This window comes from Jatropha curcas, chromosome 8, assembly GCF_041381405.1.
Source record: "Jatropha curcas cultivar XTBG-Jc1 chromosome 8, XTBG_Jcur_1.0, whole genome shotgun sequence".
Taxonomy (NCBI): Eukaryota; Viridiplantae; Streptophyta; class Magnoliopsida; order Malpighiales; family Euphorbiaceae; genus Jatropha; species Jatropha curcas.
Window position 1 is genome coordinate 3,198,785 of NC_143158.1, and position 19,036 is coordinate 3,217,820.

Genomic DNA, 19,036 nt, shown 5'->3' on the forward strand with positions numbered 1-19,036 from the left:
ATCATATACGACGTAGAACACACCCCTTCTTTTACGATATCCATCCTCTCATTTTCATGACACGTCACAACTCCCTTTCTTTTCACTTTTTTTTTTTTTTTTTATTTTTATTTTTTAAAATTTTAATATAATTTGTCAAACTCATGTCACCTTTTTCTAATGGTCTGAGTGGAAGCAGAAATTGGACCGGAATTAATAATCGTTAAGCCCAAATTCCATCCTCATCAAGTCCAGAATTTATACTAACACAAACCCATAACAAAGTCATCAGCCAATTTGGTCTACTGATAAACAACAGACCATCGTTAAATTATAATTTAGTCTGCAAGTTGGTGCCTGCAAAATGCAATGGTTTTAAGTTTTTAGGTTTTAACATAAAACTTTCAAATGATAGCAGAAGGATGGACTTTGAAGTTTGAAGAGAGAAAAAAAAAATTTATAATACAATTAACCATAAATACAACAGTAAAAGGAGAGAGATGGACATAAACAGTAATCACATGAGCCACAACCAAGCACTCACTCAAATGAAGATTCTGTATTTGGACCAACAAACACGAACTAGTTTAATGGAATGAATAGATGCAACTAACAATGTAAAGCAGCCAGTAAAATCAGCAGTATTCTCCAAACCTCACTTGAAGTTGAAACTTGACTCATCAATTTATCAGCCAGTTGAGAAAAATCATCACCCTTGCAATAGTAAAACAAGAATAGTAACTTTTTTTTTTCCACTCACATATGCTTCAGCAAAATCACTTCTTTCAAATTCTATGCCTACAGATTGTATCCTGCAGAACAAAACTGTATATATTAATTCAGCAGCAAACTATTTACTTTAAAAATCGACTCTTTGTTGCTATATGGATGGATCTCTACCTATCTGCTATAATTGTAGACAAACATAATAAGAATACCACAATCAGTTAAAAATAAATATTAGGGACAGAAAAGCGAATTTTGCAGGCTATTCAAACAGCTTGTTTTAGAAGAGATAATGGTACATGATTAATGAAGTCTGTTTCGGCCCGTACCAAGTTATTATCTAAACTAGATGGGAGTTTGAATCAGCTTCACTAGCATTGTTAAGTTCACTTGGTAAAACGGTTAGCATTTTGAATTGTTAGTAGGACTGCCTCCTTCAAGTATCAAGGGTTGGTATCAAGTACCTGTACCGTAGGTTTGATAAATAGGTCAATATTCTATGAACTGTTTAAATTCTGCTAACTCTGGGTAATATTAGCATTCAAAAGAATTGTCACTTAAATTAAAGAAAATGTCCAAGTGAATAGACAAATACAAAAATTATTCATTTCAATCAGTTATTTGCTCCACTAACCTTAACCGGTTGGTTCTAATGATTGAGAGTGTTGCTCCTCAATTAAACTTTGAACTCTCTGCAAAATAAAATGAGGAACTAGTCTATAACAAGAAAGGTTGTACCAATTATTCAGAAGACCTACAGAAAATGTTGTTCTGATTTACCTTCATAGAACTTCCAACTTCCTCCAGTTTCTGTAGTAGCAATATGTCACCTGAATTAGGAAGCAAATCATGCCTAAGAGACTTTGATGGCGACATCTGCAACAATACAATGAGTAAGAAATTAAACAAGGTTGATATATGGAAGACCTAACAAAGAAGAAGGTTCAATGTCCATCCTAATAAAAAGTCTTACATTTGGATTGATGGAATTTAAACATCTCATGGATTTGACAAATACCTTTGTTTGGTCGGAATTGATCGATTCCATAATAACTCAATTTCACCATTTTGGAAGAGAGAGAATTCCACCTCAGAGGTGGGATTTTATCAATTCCATCATTTTATATTAATAGTAGAAATTAAATCACTTAATTTATTCCATAAGTATCATTCAAATCCATGGATTTGTGAAATCCATAGATTTCACATTATATCAATCCACAAAGATCAATTAAAGTTGTGCTATGAAAAATTTCCTTAAATAGTTTTTGGAATGCAAGAGAGAGAAGCTAGTTGAAGTGGTTTTGGCATACCCAAGGGGATGATGAATGACCTATCCTCAAACTAGGAATGTCTTCAATTGCAGAAACTTGTCTAGAACCAAACTCATTTCTCATGTATGATAGCCGTGTCAAGACAGCCTGAAAAGGGCATCACAGGCAAACAGTGGTCATATTCCCCTATTTTCTAGCAATTTACAGCAACTATTATTTGACAGGAGGATAATACCTTCTTGAAAGCATTTGGATTTGCAACCCCTTGAATTTGAACATCATCACTTGGTGGCCTTCTTACACCAACATTCTCAATTCTCAGAGAGCATACACCAAATAGAGACTGCAAATATCCTGATAGCAATTAGACAGACCTGTTAAACTTTAACAAGATTGGAACCACAGTAATCCTAACAACACTCATTACTCAAAGTTTAATGTTCAATAAAGAAAATAGGAGGAGTGAAATAAATAGGACACAATAGCTCAGAAAGGCCTATTTTTTCATAATTATTTATGTTTCAATACAAATTTCCAACTCAATCAAAAAGATGAATAAAAATAACCTTCAAAATCTTACATCACGAATCCTTACTAGGTTTTTGTTCAATGATTACGTCTTAGATTTAACTTTCATTTGCACAGTGTTAACAAACAAGCATGGAAATAATAAATATATGTAGCATCCTAATTGGAAAGCATATCAACAAGAGCTAAAAAAATTAATGCAAGATAAATAAGTTTTGCTAACACTTGCCTTGCTCAATTACGATATCTGCAACAGAAGGTAATAAAATATGCTTCTCTTTCTTTAGCACTCCAAAACATGGAAATGCTACTGGTTTTGTAACCTGAAGTAAATAACCAAAGTAGCAGCCAGTGAAATAAATACATGCATAACTGAATAAGATGGACAGAAAAAGCCTGTAATTGAACATGCATTCATCAAAATCCGCTTCAATTCAAGGAAGGAAAAAAAGAGAGAAAAGAGAAAACGTCACTCAAAACTCAAAAGCACCAAAGATGATGCTAATTTACTTTGTAGACAATGGCATTAGGTGTAAGATAGAGCTTTCTGGATTGAATATCTTTTCGTAAGATATATCTTCGAACTGGTAGATACAGAAGCATGAACAACCCAATCCCCCAAGCCAATATTAACAGCAAAGAGTACATAACCCACTGTGCTGTTTGGTATTTGATAAATTTCTCTTCCATTTCTTCGAACGAGGCCGTATAGAGAACTGCTTCGTCATCAGCTTCACTTTCTTCCCGAGAACCACCACCGCGGGATTCTGATAATAAACCCTTTTCTAAGCTATCAATTTCCACAACTTCATCACCAGTCCCCATCTGAATCAAAACAATTGAAATAAAAAAACGATTGCTTGACAGGTTAGCTTCAAAAAAAAAAAAAAAAAAAAAAAAACCACCACATGGTCAAACCTTAAAAAGAAATGGGCTTTAGCGAAATCTTACAGATTGATCAGAGAATAGTCTTCGTTTGACGGGAGTAGCCAGAGCTTCGAATATGGTGGAGACCAGAGTATACTGAGGTGATGGGTTAGGTGGTAACGTGCGCCCGGTTCCCTGCTGGTTTTTTTTCTGGAATTCGCCGAGTTGAAAAATGCGACGGACAGCACAGCGAGGCAGATGAAAAAGCGTACACTTAAAATAGTTCAGTCTACAGTCCACTTGTGTTTGTTCTGTTCATCAACTAATAAAAGAGCTTAGTCCAATTTTATGCAATACTTTATCTAAAATTGTATGGGCTGGCCGCTAAAAGCCCACTAAGGCCCAATCACTAAGACTATTGGGTCACGTGACAGCCGAAACTTCCATGACAAGCATTTCTGCCTTTAAACATTTTGGCGCTCGCCACAAACTCTTTTGAACGTATCGCTTCCCTCCTCCTCCTCCTCCTCCTCCAGTCTCAATCCGTTCCTTTTTTATTTCTTGTTCTCTCTCAGAGCTAAAGTATCCGTGAAAATGGAGCAACAAAGACACCAGAAGACGGTTCATCAACAACAACAGCATGAAGAACTTGAGGAGATGCAACATGGCCCTTTCCCTGTTGAGCAGCTACAAGTAATCAAAATCTCAACAAGATTTAATCTTTCGATCGATTTTTGATCACCTGCTTTTATTTTATTATTTCTAATATTGGTATGCGTAAAATGAGATTTCTAATCAAATGGGTGTTTTTTTCTTTTATAATTTTGCTTAAAAAGGTTTTCCTTTTTGGGTTTATTGATCGTTTTGGTTCCCTTTACTTGTGAAGTAAAATGGGTTAATGCTTGAATCCTCTCAAATCCATGGTCAAGATCTGTAATTGAACTGGGTTTTCGTGTTCTGTCATTGTGGCTGGTTTTCTCCGTTCTACACAAATTAGGGCTCTGCCTAAATGAGCTAGTTTTCAATTTCCTTTTTCAGTGTTTTCTCAATGTGGTCCTTTGTTTTTTTTTTTTTTTTTTTCTAATTGATTGGTTTAGAGCTATCCTACTTTTAATTGAAGCAGTTTGTTTCTGATCAAAGTAAATTGCCATTCTAAAACGTACTTTAGTTATGTGTTTTGCGTCCTTTTGTAAAGATGTGGGGAAGTGGGCTCTTTTCAGTCTTCAGTTTGTTTTGGTACGAGTGACATAGAGAATCAGAATTTACCCAAATGGGTTTGCTTGCTTAAACATTAAAGTGGTTTATTTGCTTGAATACTTGCTTCGTAGTCAAGATTTTTATATTATAGAAACTGACTCTGTATCCTTAGGAGGTTTTGACTATTGTGTTATCTTGGCTTCCTCTAATGTAGAAGATTAAGGGCATACCCAAACCAGATTCTGTTTATCTGCTCTGAATGGCTAGTGTTATCTTAGCTCATTGATGATACTAGCAGAATCGTGTTTTTTTTTTCCAAGCTGGATTTCATTGATGTTTGTTTGTTTTACATCCTCATGCATCAATATCACTTGTTAGTGTAGTTCAAAATTGTTTGCGTCTATACTTGGTATGCATTACTCTAACTTGTCTCCATTGTGGGGCTAGCTTTCTTTCATATCAATGCCCATTTCAGAAATTTGTTTTCAATTAAGATGCTTGATTAATTGTGCTCCCATGGACAATAAGAACGTTGCAGTAATCAGATTCCAAACGTCAGATTTTGTGTTTCCATCACATTTTGATATATTTTATTTCCAACTCAAGGAGTCGGGAATTGCTGCCCTTGATATTAAAAAGCTTAAAGATGCTGGTCTCTGCACTGTTGAGTCTGTCGCTTACTCTCCTCGGAAAGAGCTTTTGCAAATCAAAGGAATCAGTGATGCTAAAGTTGATAAAATAATTGAAGCAGGCATGCTTTTCTAACTTGAATTGCCTTGTCCCCCATTAATTTTTTCTGGACACAATTAGTTACTGTTTGTCGGTCTAGACTTTGATATGGACCATGTGGTTACTTGATCATGTACAGCGTCAAAACTGGTGCCTCTGGGTTTTACTAGTGCCAGCCAACTCCATGCTCAGAGATTAGAGATAATTCAGATAACATCTGGGTCAAGAGAACTTGACAAGATATTGGAAGGCAAGCGTCACATGATGTTTGAAAAGTTCTGTTAAAAGTTTAACATTCTAACATGACTGCCTTTTAACAGGAGGGATTGAGACAGGATCTATCACTGAGATATATGGTGAGTTTCGCTCTGGCAAGACTCAACTGTGCCACACTCTCTGTGTCACCTGTCAAGTAAGCGCTTCACATTCCATGCAATTTTGCTTCAAGAAGGGATGATCTAATTCTAGAAAGAAGATTTATAAATTCTTTTATTTCAAAAGTTGAATATGGAGTTAGATAAGTTAAATAATGAGCTCATGTATTCTAATAGGTTTTTTCTACTTTATAGATTGGTTTTATAATTTGATCGAATTATGACTTTTAGTTGTTGCTAGATCGGGCCACTGTCGCGGCAGAGCTTGTGATCCATCATATTTGAATAACTGGCATGTCAACCTATTAAACTCTGTGTCTAACAAACTTTTATACTTTCAGCTTCCATTAGATCAAGGGGGTGGTGAGGGAAAAGCAATGTATATTGATGCTGAGGGCACGTTCAGACCACAGAGACTCTTACAGATAGCAGACAGGTGATAATTCAGCTCTTTTGACAACAGCATTATGCCCTCACCTGTCTGGTATCAGATGGTTAATGAAGTTTGTAAATGCATCAGGTTTGGATTAAATGGTGCTGATGTTTTGGAGAATGTGGCCTATGCTCGTGCATATAACACTGATCATCAATCAAGGCTTTTGCTTGAAGCAGCTTCTATGATGGTGGAAACAAGGTAGTATAACTTCTTTTTTTATCCATTGACTTGTAACTAACTCTTCCAGGTTAATTGAATGAAGAATGCGTATTCTAGTTCTAAGGAGTATCTCTGTAATAATTTTATAATTTTGAGAATTCTCACGAGATTGTTGCAAATTTCAGTTTCTTTGGCGTTAATATCCAAAGAACTGATAATTATATATGTGCAGTTTTTATTCTTGAAATCTAACTATTTCACTAGTTCTATAGGTTTGCCCTTATGATAGTAGACAGTGCCACTGCCCTATACAGAACGGATTTCTCCGGAAGAGGAGAATTGTCTGCTCGGCAAATGCATCTTGCTAAGTTCCTTAGGAGCCTTCAGAAGTTGGCAGATGAGGTAGATTAATAACTCTTATTAGTTTTTTAACAAAGACAGTTTTTCATCCATTACTTATATACTAATTTTTATGAAGTCATAGACTCATAATCCAAATTATTGAAAGTTTTGAGGCATTGAACTCAGAATTATGCTAAATTAGGTTTCTTTGTGGATTTCCTTTTCTTTTTGTTTATACCAGCAGCACATGCACATATAATATGTTATATGCATGCTATAAGAAACTCTTTGAATTGGAAGTGTTCCTCTTGCAATGCAAGTTATAATATTTGGTCGTTGCAGTTTGGGGTAGCTGTTGTAATCACAAACCAAGTAGTTGCACAAGTAGATGGTTCTGCTATTTTTGCGGGGCCTCAAATCAAGCCTATTGGTGGTAATATTATGGCTCATGCTTCCACTACAAGGTATTTTGATCCAAGCACTTTTCTTGCCTACTCTCTTTTCTGGAAGAAAGAAGTTAAGCTGTTAACTGCTTATTTATGTACTTGAAATAGGCTTGCTCTTAGGAAGGGAAGAGGAGAGGAGCGCATCTGTAAAGTGATAAGTTCTCCATGTTTAGCTGAAGCTGAAGCGCGATTTCAGATTTCTGCTGAAGGGGTAACTGATGTTAAGGACTAATTCATTAAAATGTTGTGAAGTTCTGTTCATCAGCCCGGAATTTTCAATTGTATCTGTCATTTGATCTGCAAGCTAGCTAGAGATGTCATCATTTTGTAATATTTTGTTTTAAACAAATGCTCAATTCATTGATGTGAGCTAGTGATTTTGTTGGATCTTTTGACATTCACGAAACTTGTTTTTCTTCCCTTTTCTCCCATGTAAATTGATATCGCAAGAAAATAAAGTGAAAGGAAAAATTAACTGGGAATTTGTGCATTTCATTTGTAGACTTTCAGGATTTTTTTCCCACTGAAAGAGAAAGTAAAATTTCAAATATGTTGTTAGATTAATTTTGGGCCAATTTGATTCAATAGTATATTATTGGAAACAAAAGTTCAAGTATTTAACAAACTTTTTAAGATTATTTTTTTAAAAACTAGATAAAATTTATTGATTATAAATATTTAAAAGAAATATCATTTCAAGTTAAATCAAGTCATTTAAATATGAAAATATTAAAAATTATATTCTTTTATACTAAAACTCAAAAATGAAAGATAATAAAAATTAACATTTATTTAAACAAAAATAAAAAATGAATATTAATTTAAAAATTATATTTCACTCATAATTTCAGAAACCAAGGCTCATGGTAGAAAGTTAACGATCCAAATATTCAATCAGACTTTGCCTCTCGTTGTTTCCGTTCTCAAAACAGAACTCGTTTTTTTGTTTCTATATATGTCGACTCATCAGACCCAAATTTTACTCTATCGATATCGCAACTAACACATCTTGGGACTCTTCGTCCTTCAACCGCAGCGAGTTTCAGTAGCAGAACCACATATCCTCTCTCTAAATCGAACAAAAATGGCAGCCAAGGCAAGTCCGTCGAATCTCCACAAATCGGTGGCCATTTCCAAAGGATACAACTTCGCTTCTACTTGGGAACAAGTGTTTTTTTCCCCTTTTTTTTTCTTATAATCCTCTGTGCTCGAGCTCCTTTGCTTTATCATTTGGATCCCTTTATATTCACGAAATCCATAATTCAATGCCAACGAAGATCAAAACGCTAGATCTGGTTTAGCAATTTCAAACACTGATACTTGCACATTTGTTGTTATTGAATTCGATCCTATCAATTCACATTGTGAGGTTGACGAGTGTGATCTGTGCCCATATAGGAGCTGCAAGCACAACTTGATAACCTCCTTTAGGTTGCCTGTATAGCCTACTCAATTCTTCTTTTCAACGATCTCATCCACATGTGGAGCAATTTTGGTTTGTCAATAGGGATTGAAATCACTGAGGTCATTGGTGCCCTAAGAACTGCAGGGTGGATATTTAAAGACGATGTGGCCTGTGGGAAGTATATTACAGTGCCATTTACGTCATATATTAAGAGAATATAATGAACCGAACTATAAAGACCAGATTGTATTCATAATTTGTAAAGTCCTTTATTGTAACTCGTCAAGTATGAATTTTTAAATATTTTCCGGCCATATTGTTAATAATAAAGCATACGAGACTCCAATAAGAAATGCTTGTAAGATTTTTTTTTTTTTTTTTTTTCTTTGTTTAAGTACTCGTACACCGCAAGCGCAACTGTGCAGGCATAGATGATTAATTAGATTGATTTTTGTGTTGTTTCCTTGGCAGCAATAGCCATATATTTTTGTAGAGCTTTAAGAATATTGGTCAGATCTCTTACAGTAAGAGCATTCACCGTTTATTATAATTTGCAACTGGAATTAGTTATAATAAATGGTCACTCAAGAAATTGGATAAATGCACATAAAAAATGGCTTACTTGAAGAAATTGAATAAGTGCACAAAACCATAAAATAATAAAAGAAGATAGTTTCAAGGCATTAAAAGAACCTTTTCCTGCTTATAAGAAAAAAGAATAATAACATATGCTACAACAAGAGGACATAATGTATTAGGCTATTAGCCCTACGCAATTACAAAAGGGGGAAAAAAAGAAAAAAATAGATAGAAAATCAAAATTCTGACTTACATGTAGACATGTACAGGCAAAAAGATTTTACAGCAATTATCAATCACCTTGCAAGTTTTCCTCACAAAGGTCTGATTGGGACCCACTAGGGATAATGGTGGGGGGAGACCACTGATCTGGCACCATGAGAAAATACGCGGTCATAGCCTTTCTGAAACGTTTCTTATACTGCTGGGGTGAGATAACAGTTGGAGAAGTGTTCTTAGACCCACCAAGGATGCCTGAGGCCTTCACCCAGGTCTCAAGGTGCTTGTCCCACGTATACTGTCTCATAAAATCAATGATTCCCAGTACCAGTTGATGCTTTTCCTCATCCACACCAACCAATAATGAGTAGTCCATTACATCAATCGACTGTAGTAACATAAATCAATGAGTTACTAAAACCGTATACAAATTCAACACAATTCTACTAGAGATATTGTATTATGTCAAATTTAAAGAAATTGTAATCCAGTTACAATTTTAAAACCATTTTTATGCACAGCAAATATCTCACAAATATTGCAGGTCAATTTCAACTTACAGCAAGAAATGAAGTATCATTCCAGACAGCCCTCTCTAGCAATCGCTTTGCCTTGTTGCCCACAAATATTGGAGAAGTTGGCATTGCTTCAATTAAATTCTGATCCAGCAAAACTTTATTGCTCCCGCTTGTATCTGGGTTATATCGTGAGCGGGAAGATCCTTTAAGGTCATAAAGCCGTACGACATTTCGCTTAAACAGGAGATTCTCCATTACCAAAACATCCATTTTCAATTCTTTCCCTCCTTTGAGGTGCTTTGTTGATACCTTCGAGACAATACAACAAAGGAAATGTACATTACTAACAAGGAAATGGCTGGACAATTTACTGAAAATTGCATTCTGATTTAAAAGAAGAAAAACAAAAGAAAAAGGATTCCCTTCAATCATGCACTTTTCTTTTTTTTTCCTTGGTATTGACAAGAGCCTCATCCATACACAAGACTCTTACCATTCAATACTGTGGCATACATGATAGAAATATAAACAAGACAAGGCTCTAAAGTAGATCCATAACAACATCAAGATGGGAAGATCTGCTCAACAATTTGTTCTAGGTTGATATGGTCCGTGTACTAGTCCTCAGTTAGTAGATTACCTTCCTAAAGATAAGTGAAAAGAAACAACCAATACCTGATAAATACCGAGTATCTTTGCCAGGCAAGTAGGACTGCCTGTACTGATTGACTCAGATAAGTACTTGAAGTATGCTGGTCCAAATTTAATGAATGATTCCAGCTCTGTTTTTGTAACCTGTTTGATGATAAATCGATCATCCAAGGTCTTAGCAAAGAAAACATTGCTCTTGCCACCCTGGGCTCCCCACTTCTTACAGCGACTCAGAGATCGTATAAAATCTAACTCGGAAGCGCCACACATCCTCCTTAAGGCCTCAAACCGCTTTGCATAATAACAAGTCACCAAATACTTAACTTGTCCTTGAAGATCTTCATCTGTAAACTCAACTCTGGCATGTAAGTCCTTGGTGTACAAAAGAGGATCCAAAACTTGAGAGCCTCGGAAACCAGGCATGGACAAGATGCTTTCTTCAATAGACCCAATACTTCTGTAAATATCAGAAGCTGATTCATCAAAAGAGTTAAATGATAGGAGATTCATTGAATCAAAAAGTGGCAATGAAACTGTAGATTCCCCAGCATCCTTTGGTTTTTCAAATTCAGACATCTGGAGATGATACTTTTGTGAGACAAGTGTATATGCTATAATGCTAGTGGGCTCATCATCATAAATAGGAACAATAGTCTCATTGTTACCAACCCGCAAAAACAACCTAGCACCGCTCTGCCGTTCCAACTCCATAAAAAGTGGGATATAGGTGCAATTGTAGTCACTAAAACCAAGCTTCGGAGAACTTAATGAAAAATTTCTTTTGAATGAATAGAAATTAGGGAATGGCATGCCCATGACAACTGAATTTTCTAAATTTTGAGGCCCCTTTGTACCTAATGCAGAATCAAGAGAATGAAATTCCTCGCTCCTACCTTTTTCAATAGTATAATTTTCCAAGTCTGTATTTGCAGCAACCGAATTTACTGCAGCTGGATCAGGAAGGGAGGAACCATTATCTTTAAGTGTCATGCTTCCAGGTTGATTTTTACCAATCCATGCTGCATCAAGAGTGTCAGATAAGTTATCCATAATTGGAAACTCCCCCTCTGAATGGACTCTTCGCACAGCATTTCCAGATTCAGAAGGGTCAGATTTCTCATTGATATTTTCACTAGAAGAAAGAGAACGTGCAGCCTCCTTCCTCAGATTCAGGTCCAGATCCATGCCTCTTCCTTCATGTACTCTGACTGGTTGGTGTATATAGCTATCATTTCCTCCCTGATTAAGATTTACCACTGGCTTTGTATCCACTGGAACTGAATCACAACTGCTAAAACTTTTACCAAGCTTAGGAGAGAGATCTATCTCAACAAGGTTCTCAACAGAATTGACAAATTTCTCCTTGAGTTTTGGAATGAAGCTCCTCTGACCTTCATGGAGAATTGTAGTGCTTAAACGGTCTGCATCTTTCAGCGTTTCGTTCCAAGCAATACAATTGAAGAGTATCTGCCTCCGTAGTTTATTGATTTCAAGAATATCAATCACAGGTCGGCCAACTTTCACTTCCTTAGATGGCATATTCCGAAAGGATTCCTAAAATTGCCAATAATTTCAATCAGTAAGGAATTATATTTCCTCCAATACAAGGTATAATTTGTGCAAACTGGGGAAATAAACCTTGCCTCACTGTATAACCTAAGGTCAAGCTTCGCAAGTAAAATTTTCATAGGATAAGTCTAAATATGCAATGAGATAAATTAAATGCCCATAACCAAATAAATTAGAATATAGTATAATTAGAAATATCTGAAGATACTATACCAAACAAACTAGACAATCATCCATGAATCTCTCTCCAATGAATAGTTTAAGCAACCCTACAGCATTTGGAGTCTATCTGTATTTGCAGTTTTGATTATTGAGTGAATAGCTTGATTTCCATGTAGGCCATACATTATGTATTTGCATATAAGTAGGCCACGCTTTTCCTTTCTACAGACTTGGTTCTTTCTTATTTCTCTCTCTCTCTCTTTCTCTTTTTTTTGGTGGGAGAGAAGATGCAAAAAGATTAATCTCAAATAGGCTACCTCAAATTCTTCCTTATTCTTCTGCAGTATCCCTTCAAGTTCAACAACACGAAATGTTGCTAATTCAGATGCTTTCAAGTCACCATTCTGTGATCCCACACTTGATGCTTTCTCTGAAATACGATGAAGAGAATTTTGCACTTCCTTGAATAAGAGGTCTGCCCTTTGACGTACCTGTTAGATAAGATCAATCTCATAAGTACTGGCAAACGTAGAACTTTTTGGTGAACTGGAACAAGACTAGGTAATTTTTGCACCTCATTTACTTCTTTTTGAATCCACTCCTGATTATCATAGTTAAATTCAAGTTTTGATGGTGGAAGATAAACTGAATGGACATCTATTGAAGCATATCGGAAACAAGCAACCATTCTCCCAAATCTGCTTAAGTTGAAACAAAATCAAAAGTGAAATGCAGGCATTAAATTTGTGTCAGCGAAGAATTAACTGCACATGAAAGTGAAGCAGCAATACAAGAAAACAACTCCTCTTTTACTTTAAGCATTTGAATATTATAAATGCATATAAAAAAGAAAATGAAAGCATACCCATAGAACCTAAGACAGTCTCTGTGAAGGGAGTGACCACAGCTTGCTACCCTGCTTGCAGCTGCATGATTTGAAAAGCTAAGCTCCAAAAATTTCCCAAAAGACAAACCCCAGGCAGCATCAGACATAACTATTCTTCGAGTGGCCGGGGGAAAGCCATTGGTCCGTGGACATCGCAGGCACCTATGCCACATCCAAATTTTGCCCTCACGTTCCCCTGGTAAAAAAAACTCCGGCAGTTTCTTAACAGATATTGTAAGGCTGCCTTGCCGATGATTATAACAATAAACATGAGCTTCTGACGGCATCTCACATGAACGGCACCGGTAGCTCTGGTAAATAGATAAGCTTACCACATCAACTTACTACTATAGGATAGCAAAGGAAATATCTTGAAGTGGATCATGTAAAGGAGATATTAGTACCTGATCAAGAAGATGATCCCGTAAAAACCTCCCCAAAGGTTTATCAAAGCTCCCATAGTATTTGATTCGAAAAAGATGGGCTCTTTCGCACACAGTTCCCTTCCACACACACCTTGATGATAATGAAACCAAAATGCTCTGGTGGTCTGAAGGTGATGGAGGAAACTCCTCCTTTGAGGATCCAATCTCCTCTTGATTGTTTCCATCTTGTTTTACAGCTAAAATATTTCCATCAGCAAGGCTACTGTCAACACCTTGTTCTAATGCCACTGAGGTGCTGAAGGATGTACAAAATAAAGAATCATTGGTGTTTGTTATTTTCCCCTGAAAGCATTCTGTTTGCGTACTATCTTCCTCCCTGGAATCATGATCTGCAGAGAGCTTGTTATGGCGATTACCTGAGCTTTCCTGTCCTAAAGGAGACACAGAGGTCAAGGAACCAGTGTGTTCAGTTGAGCTTGAGGCAAGTTTCCTGAACTCAGTTTGAGAAGATGGACTTTTAGACAGGCAAGTAGAATCAGCACTCCCTGACTTGTAAACAGGCTTAACATCGGTAGGTGAGGCCACATCTGAGGAGACACCTTCATTTGATTTCGGCACGTCACTTAAAGGTTGGGAAACTGGCTGATTTCCAGTTCTCGGGGCAGTAAATCCAGGAATAATGGAAATGGATCTGTCAATGCTTGATGGTTTATCAGGTAATGCGACAGTTATGGGAGACTTGAAAGGCAGCTCTGGAAGTGAAGCACCTTCATCCGCCAGAAAAGATGTCTCTAATGCCAAGTGATAGGCTGCAAAAACTCCATATTGGACCACATGTTTCACCTTCTTCAAGTCATCTCCATGGCCGCCCTTAAGCAGAATCTAATGAATTGCAAAAAAAAAAAAAAAAAAATCAATTACTTAATCTATCTTGGTTATCTTCACAATTGCAGTCCCAAAGAAAGTTTAAATAAGTATCTAAGGCACCCTACATGTTGCCAATTGCCATACTAATATCATCAGCATAATAATGCACTTGGAATACACATTCATAGGTCCAATCAAGGAGTGATCCCAAACTAATAAGTGAACCTCATTGACATAGCCCACCTACTTGCAAAATGCTTACTAGTCTCTGCCACATTATTTTTCCCAGTTCAATCATACAGTGTTAAAAGACATCCTAAGTGAAACTACAAGGAAAATTCTGGCCATAAGAAACAATGACTCAAAAACAATATTACCATCAACCACAACCAGACTGCAAGTTTTCTGTGTCATGGCAATTCATTTTGAATAGAGGCAAAACTTACAGTGTAACCCAATGGCTTTGGGCAACCCTCAAAGAACATCAGAGTCTTGGTCAACTTTTTTCCACCTTGCCCTGCACTGCCATGCTCTTCAAGGAATTTCTCCACATGGAAAAGGTCACAATACCCCAGTTTCTGTGAATTGAGATGATCAATCGAAGGGACTATTTGCGCACCAGTGCAGCGGGCTATACGCTCTAGAAGTGGTCTCTTAATATTCAGAACAAGTGAAATGTCTTTTGATAGAAGGTATTCTTGAGCATAGCGGGAAACTGACTTCTCCACCAAGAGAACATTAGGATGATGAGCGTCAATCTTAGCAACTGCCATCTTCAAATGGTCCATTTCCTGAAAAAAAAGTAATCTTATTATGTAATGAAAGGAAAAAGGCAAAACATGTGCATCACAGGCATCAATCCCTCACTAAAGGTCCTAAAAGTTAGGTTTTGGTATAAGCCCAAAGCAAAATAGAAGTGTAAACAATTATAACCTGCTGTAACAAAGTATCAACACTTGATAAATGGTTAGAAACACGCTGATACTCCAGAGCTCCTCCAAGGATTAGAAAGCGTGGTTTATCTATTTTTGACATCATACGCCGATGAGCAACATTTTTCTTACAAACAACTCCTTTGACCACCAAACTATAAAAAAAATTGAAATTCCATTAGTATTATGAGAAGCGTAGATAGAAGTAAGAACAAAACTAAAGAGATATAGAAGAAGTTAGCAAAACAATTCCTATATTACTCTGCTATAGCTAGATTAAATGTTTTACTGTAATAAAGGCAGTCTTATCTCATGATAATCAGATTGGAGAGGAAGAAAGAAAGTGAAAAGAAAAACTCCTCTCACTTGACCATCTCTGCAAATTTCCAGATCACACACAAAATCCGCCAGTCAGCAATCAAATTTTGAATATTTCTTCCAAGACATTATACAAAAACAAATATACCAACTGTAACCAAATATTGAAGTGATAGCATATTTCATAGCATTTGGAGCATCTTTCAATACAATTGATTTCAGCCAAAAGAAAATCTCAAGGCTGCAGAACAGAGAATCTGAAGCCTCTATTTTAATTTGATGAAAACAATAGCTACTGATAAAAATGGGAAAACAACCCCCAAAAAATTGTTTCAGAATCATATTAGTCATTTAAATTACACGAAATTCTTAATAAGTTCAATTGTTACCTCTCGCTACGACGCCCAGAAGCTATGCATTTAACCTTCACATATCCACCAGGATCCATCCCTCCACCTTTGCTTGTATCTGGCTTAAGAAGGGTAGCAGCTTCCCAAGACAAAGATGTGATTATCTCCAACCAACTCTCATTGTCATCTTCATCACCCACAGGTAGGTTTTCAACTTGCAAAAGTTGCGCAATCAAAGCTCTAAAATGCCCTTCAACAACATTCTTCATAGCTTTTCTGTTGTCTTCATTTGATTTATCCTTACAACGGTATTCCCCACTGCCAAAGCTTTTTGAAGGGCGCAAATAACCCCATTCCCCAGTAGTAATTTCACCATCATCGTCATCATCAAATAAAACAGCTTCTCTGTCATCCTCTTCATCCTCTGGTTCTGGAGGGAGCCAGAGTAAACCGTTGTTCTCAAAATCAACAGGTTCAGCATTGGCACCATCCAAATCATATGAAGGAGCTTCATACTGATTACCACCATGTTCATAAGCTTTTGCCACATCATTATTAATTTTGTCTGCACACTGTGCGTCAAAATTCTCTGTTAACGGTGGGCAACTTCTGCTGCTTGTATCAATCTGATCTCCACCAAGAATCATTTCATGTGGTCCATACATGTGCTCAATTTCATCAACAGTGTCTGCCCCATAATAGCCATCAGCACAAAAGAAATGCCTTGTTCCTGCAACTGAATGATAAACACCATATTCATCATCCTCATCATCACTCCTGGCACAGAAAGACGATAAAGAAATAAATCACAGATTGAAAACTTAAAAAGTATTAAACATGAAAATACTTAAATATAGGAATCAAACAAATCTTCATACTTGTAACTGCATGTAAAAAGCACAAGTCAATGAGTAAGAAGCCAAGTAATATCTTCAATACCAGGTATCAACCACCAGGAAAGATTATTCATCCCATCTTTTTTTCCCTTTAGATTCCCCTCAAATCCACACTTACTCTAAATAAAACATACCAACAAATAGGTCTCAACAGCATTCAACTGTTTTGGAAACAAATAAATAAAAGTACACACACAAACAATAGGCCAAGTACCTGTTCATGCAATACCCAAATTGGTTCTCAGAAGAATATAGTTCAGCTGCTGCAGAGGCATCTGCGCTCCTTCCAATTGTTGAATTTTCTTGTTCAACTGCAGTTGGATCCATTTGAGGAAATTGTTGAGGACTGACACCAGAGTTACACGGGACACACTGGTAAGCTCCAGTTGAGTATGTAGTTGAATCAAGGGTACTAGTACTACTGTTACAGGTACAGCAGGACTTGGTGCTGACCAAGCTTGTTGCAGATTGTGATGGACTGAGTCTAGGGCTAGCCACACTGGTCCCATTATCAGCAGTGGGGATCCCTTGTTGCCATTGCTTAAAGCAATAATTACAGACCCTGATCTTCTCCCAGTCTTCACCACTCCTTGGGTCATCAGATGGGACGGGAATTGAGCTTGCCGTACACTTAGCACAAAAAACTCGGCCACAGAGTCTACAATGATGCCTACGGTTAAAAACAGTGAACTGAGAATCACACTCGTAGCACACCCTACAGCTCTGATCGGGCATCCAAAAATCCTTTGACACATTCGCTGGTTCAATCCTCCGAGGAATCCATGACTTCACTTTGTCAACAAGATCGGATATTTTATTGTCAGGGTTGCCCATGGACAACAATGCCACCCGACCTCCCACCTCATTATGAAATACTCATTTCTCACAGCCTCACAACTGCACCACAAAACAAAATCACTCAAATTGGTTTCTCCGAGGATCAAATCCCACTATAAAACAAACAAATGAACCACGCAACCAAAACTTCCATTTGCAAATTCAATTTTCAAAACTTGTGGCACTATCTGTAACTTTTTTTTTTTTTGGTGAGGTGGCACTCTCTGTAACTTAATCAACAACTGTGCCCATTAGAACCTAAACATAAGACTCATTACCATTATTGCATGTAGCAGTGAACAAATTAAAAATCATAATTGGAATTCTGTCAACACGTTCAAAATTATATCGCAACTGAAGGAAACAATAAAGCAAATGGTGATTAAAGTAAAAATTACCTGCAAATTCTTGCAAAAACAACAACCCTAGATCTTCTACCGCCTTCAAGCACGGTGCAGTATTAACTGGCAGTGTCGAAATTCTTCAATCTCTGTAGCTGAAACAACGCCAAATCCCCTTAAAACTAATCAAAAACTAAATTAACACTGAAAAGAGCAACTGCCGATAATTCAATTCTCACGAAATCCAAAAAAATTCCAACCCGAAAATCCTATTAACACCTCCCCTAAATTACGTCGGAATCTTGATTCGTTGCATAATAGCTCAACACAAATACACAACACTGCTCGAATTCCTCATTGCTCAATCAATCAAACACCCAATCTGTACATTGAACAATACAGAGAAAAGAGAGAAAGTGAAAGGGAATTTCACATCACTGAGGGCCTTTATCTAGAAGATTACAAACTGATTTTTAAATCGATATTTTAGATTAATTACAAAAATTAATTTTAGATATTGAAGGTATTTTAGAGGCAGAGTAAATGAAGGGGAGGAGAAAACGGTTAAGATGCACCTGTCTGTCAAATTCCAGACCAGTTATATTTCTTTTATTTGATTTTATTTCATATTTATTTACTTACTTATTTTGTTGATTGAAAGTATATATAAACGAAGAAAATTAAAGAGTAGAATAGCAGATTTTGCTGATTCACGAAATATAGATATCGCATTAGGGCTCTGGTTGGAAATTTCTACCTCCTTCTTTTCACGTTGCTTTCCTCCCTTTTTTTTTTTTTTTTTTTGTTGTTTTTTCCTTTAGTCTTTTTGTTTTTTTCTGATTTTCTCTGCATCTAACTACACGAATATTAATAAATATAATATTTTTAATCATTATTATTATTTTACTAGGATAATTATTCAATAGTATCTGAATTTTAGTTGTAATTACTATTACATCCTTATTGTTTTGACAAAATCAATAATTAATTTATGAGCTTTAATATTATTAAATTATTTATTATAATAAGAAGGGTCTAATATGAATATTGCTCGGTTTTAATG

At 36.4% G+C, this 19,036-nt stretch overlaps 3 protein-coding genes across 5 annotated transcripts; 1 reads left to right on the top strand and 2 right to left on the bottom strand.

The window, feature by feature from the left end:
* Positions 1–407: 407 nt before the first annotated feature.
* LOC105638019 (uncharacterized) lies at positions 408–3,671 on the bottom strand. Of its 3 annotated transcripts, XR_005177591.2 has the most exons (9): positions 3,459–3,671; positions 3,018–3,332; positions 2,737–2,830; positions 2,215–2,333; positions 2,019–2,126; positions 1,486–1,581; positions 1,340–1,397; positions 1,035–1,169; positions 408–791 (listed from the first exon to the last, which is right to left on the bottom strand). XR_005177591.2 is itself a non-coding variant. In XM_037637246.2 (8 exons), exons 2-7 carry the CDS (start codon positions 3,330–3,332, stop codon positions 1,341–1,343), a joined length of 789 nt encoding a protein of 262 aa, XP_037493174.1. In that variant the 5' UTR covers positions 3,459–3,671; the 3' UTR covers positions 408–804; position 1,340. The 3 variants fall into 3 exon arrangements, 2 of the variants coding, with proteins under 2 accessions (XP_037493174.1, XP_012077113.1); XM_037637246.2 differs by lacking the exon at positions 1,035–1,169 and having other exon boundaries at positions 408–804; XM_012221723.4 differs by lacking the exon at positions 1,035–1,169 and having other exon boundaries at positions 3,459–3,669.
* A 177-nt stretch (positions 3,672–3,848) lies between these two features.
* On the top strand, positions 3,849–7,547 carry RAD51 (RAS associated with diabetes protein 51). Its single transcript, XM_012221724.4, has 9 exons — positions 3,849–4,067; positions 5,178–5,322; positions 5,440–5,550; positions 5,621–5,712; positions 6,016–6,110; positions 6,195–6,308; positions 6,542–6,671; positions 6,954–7,075; positions 7,166–7,547. The coding sequence occupies exons 1-9, from the start codon at positions 3,969–3,971 to the stop codon at positions 7,287–7,289; spliced, it is 1,032 nt and encodes a 343-aa protein (XP_012077114.1). The 5' UTR covers positions 3,849–3,968; the 3' UTR covers positions 7,290–7,547.
* Positions 7,548–9,135: 1,588 nt separating this feature from the next.
* On the bottom strand, positions 9,136–18,749 carry LOC105638021 (1-phosphatidylinositol-3-phosphate 5-kinase FAB1A). Its single transcript, XM_012221725.4, has 12 exons — positions 18,031–18,749; positions 17,010–17,692; positions 15,939–16,676; positions 15,233–15,386; positions 14,746–15,090; positions 13,451–14,314; positions 13,026–13,357; positions 12,735–12,858; positions 12,478–12,651; positions 10,454–11,983; positions 9,821–10,087; positions 9,136–9,648 (listed from the first exon to the last, which is right to left on the bottom strand). Exons 2-12 carry the CDS (start codon positions 17,627–17,629, stop codon positions 9,334–9,336), a joined length of 5,463 nt encoding a protein of 1,820 aa, XP_012077115.1. The 5' UTR covers positions 17,630–17,692; positions 18,031–18,749; the 3' UTR covers positions 9,136–9,333.
* Positions 18,750–19,036: the final 287 nt, after the last annotated feature.

Bases quoted from the DNA above. Each gene is read 5' to 3' on its own strand.
- LOC105638021 (XM_012221725.4), bottom strand. From the start codon at position 17,629: ATGGGCAACCCTGACAATAAAATATCCGATCTTGTTGACAAAGTGAAG. The intron at 15,387-15,938 runs GTAACAATTGAA...TTTTTTTTATAG, and splicing joins TCTGGGCGTCGTAGCGAGAG to TTTGGTGGTCAAAGGAGTTG. The intron at 9,649-9,820 runs GTAAGTTGAAAT...ATGTTACTACAG, and splicing joins ATGATACTTCATTTCTTGCT to TCGATTGATGTAATGGACTA.
- RAD51 (XM_012221724.4), top strand. From the start codon at position 3,969: ATGGAGCAACAAAGACACCAGAAGACGGTTCATCAACAACAACAGCAT. The intron at 5,323-5,439 runs GCATGCTTTTCT...GATCATGTACAG, and splicing joins TGATAAAATAATTGAAGCAG to CGTCAAAACTGGTGCCTCTG. The intron at 6,111-6,194 runs GTGATAATTCAG...TAAATGCATCAG, and splicing joins CTCTTACAGATAGCAGACAG to GTTTGGATTAAATGGTGCTG.
- LOC105638019 (XM_037637246.2), bottom strand. From the start codon at position 3,332: ATGGGGACTGGTGATGAAGTTGTGGAAATTGATAGCTTAGAAAAGGGT. The intron at 2,334-2,736 runs GCAAGTGTTAGC...AATTGCTATCAG, and splicing joins AGATATCGTAATTGAGCAAG to GATATTTGCAGTCTCTATTT. The intron at 2,127-2,214 runs GTATTATCCTCC...TGCCCTTTTCAG, and splicing joins ATCCAAATGCTTTCAAGAAG to GCTGTCTTGACACGGCTATC.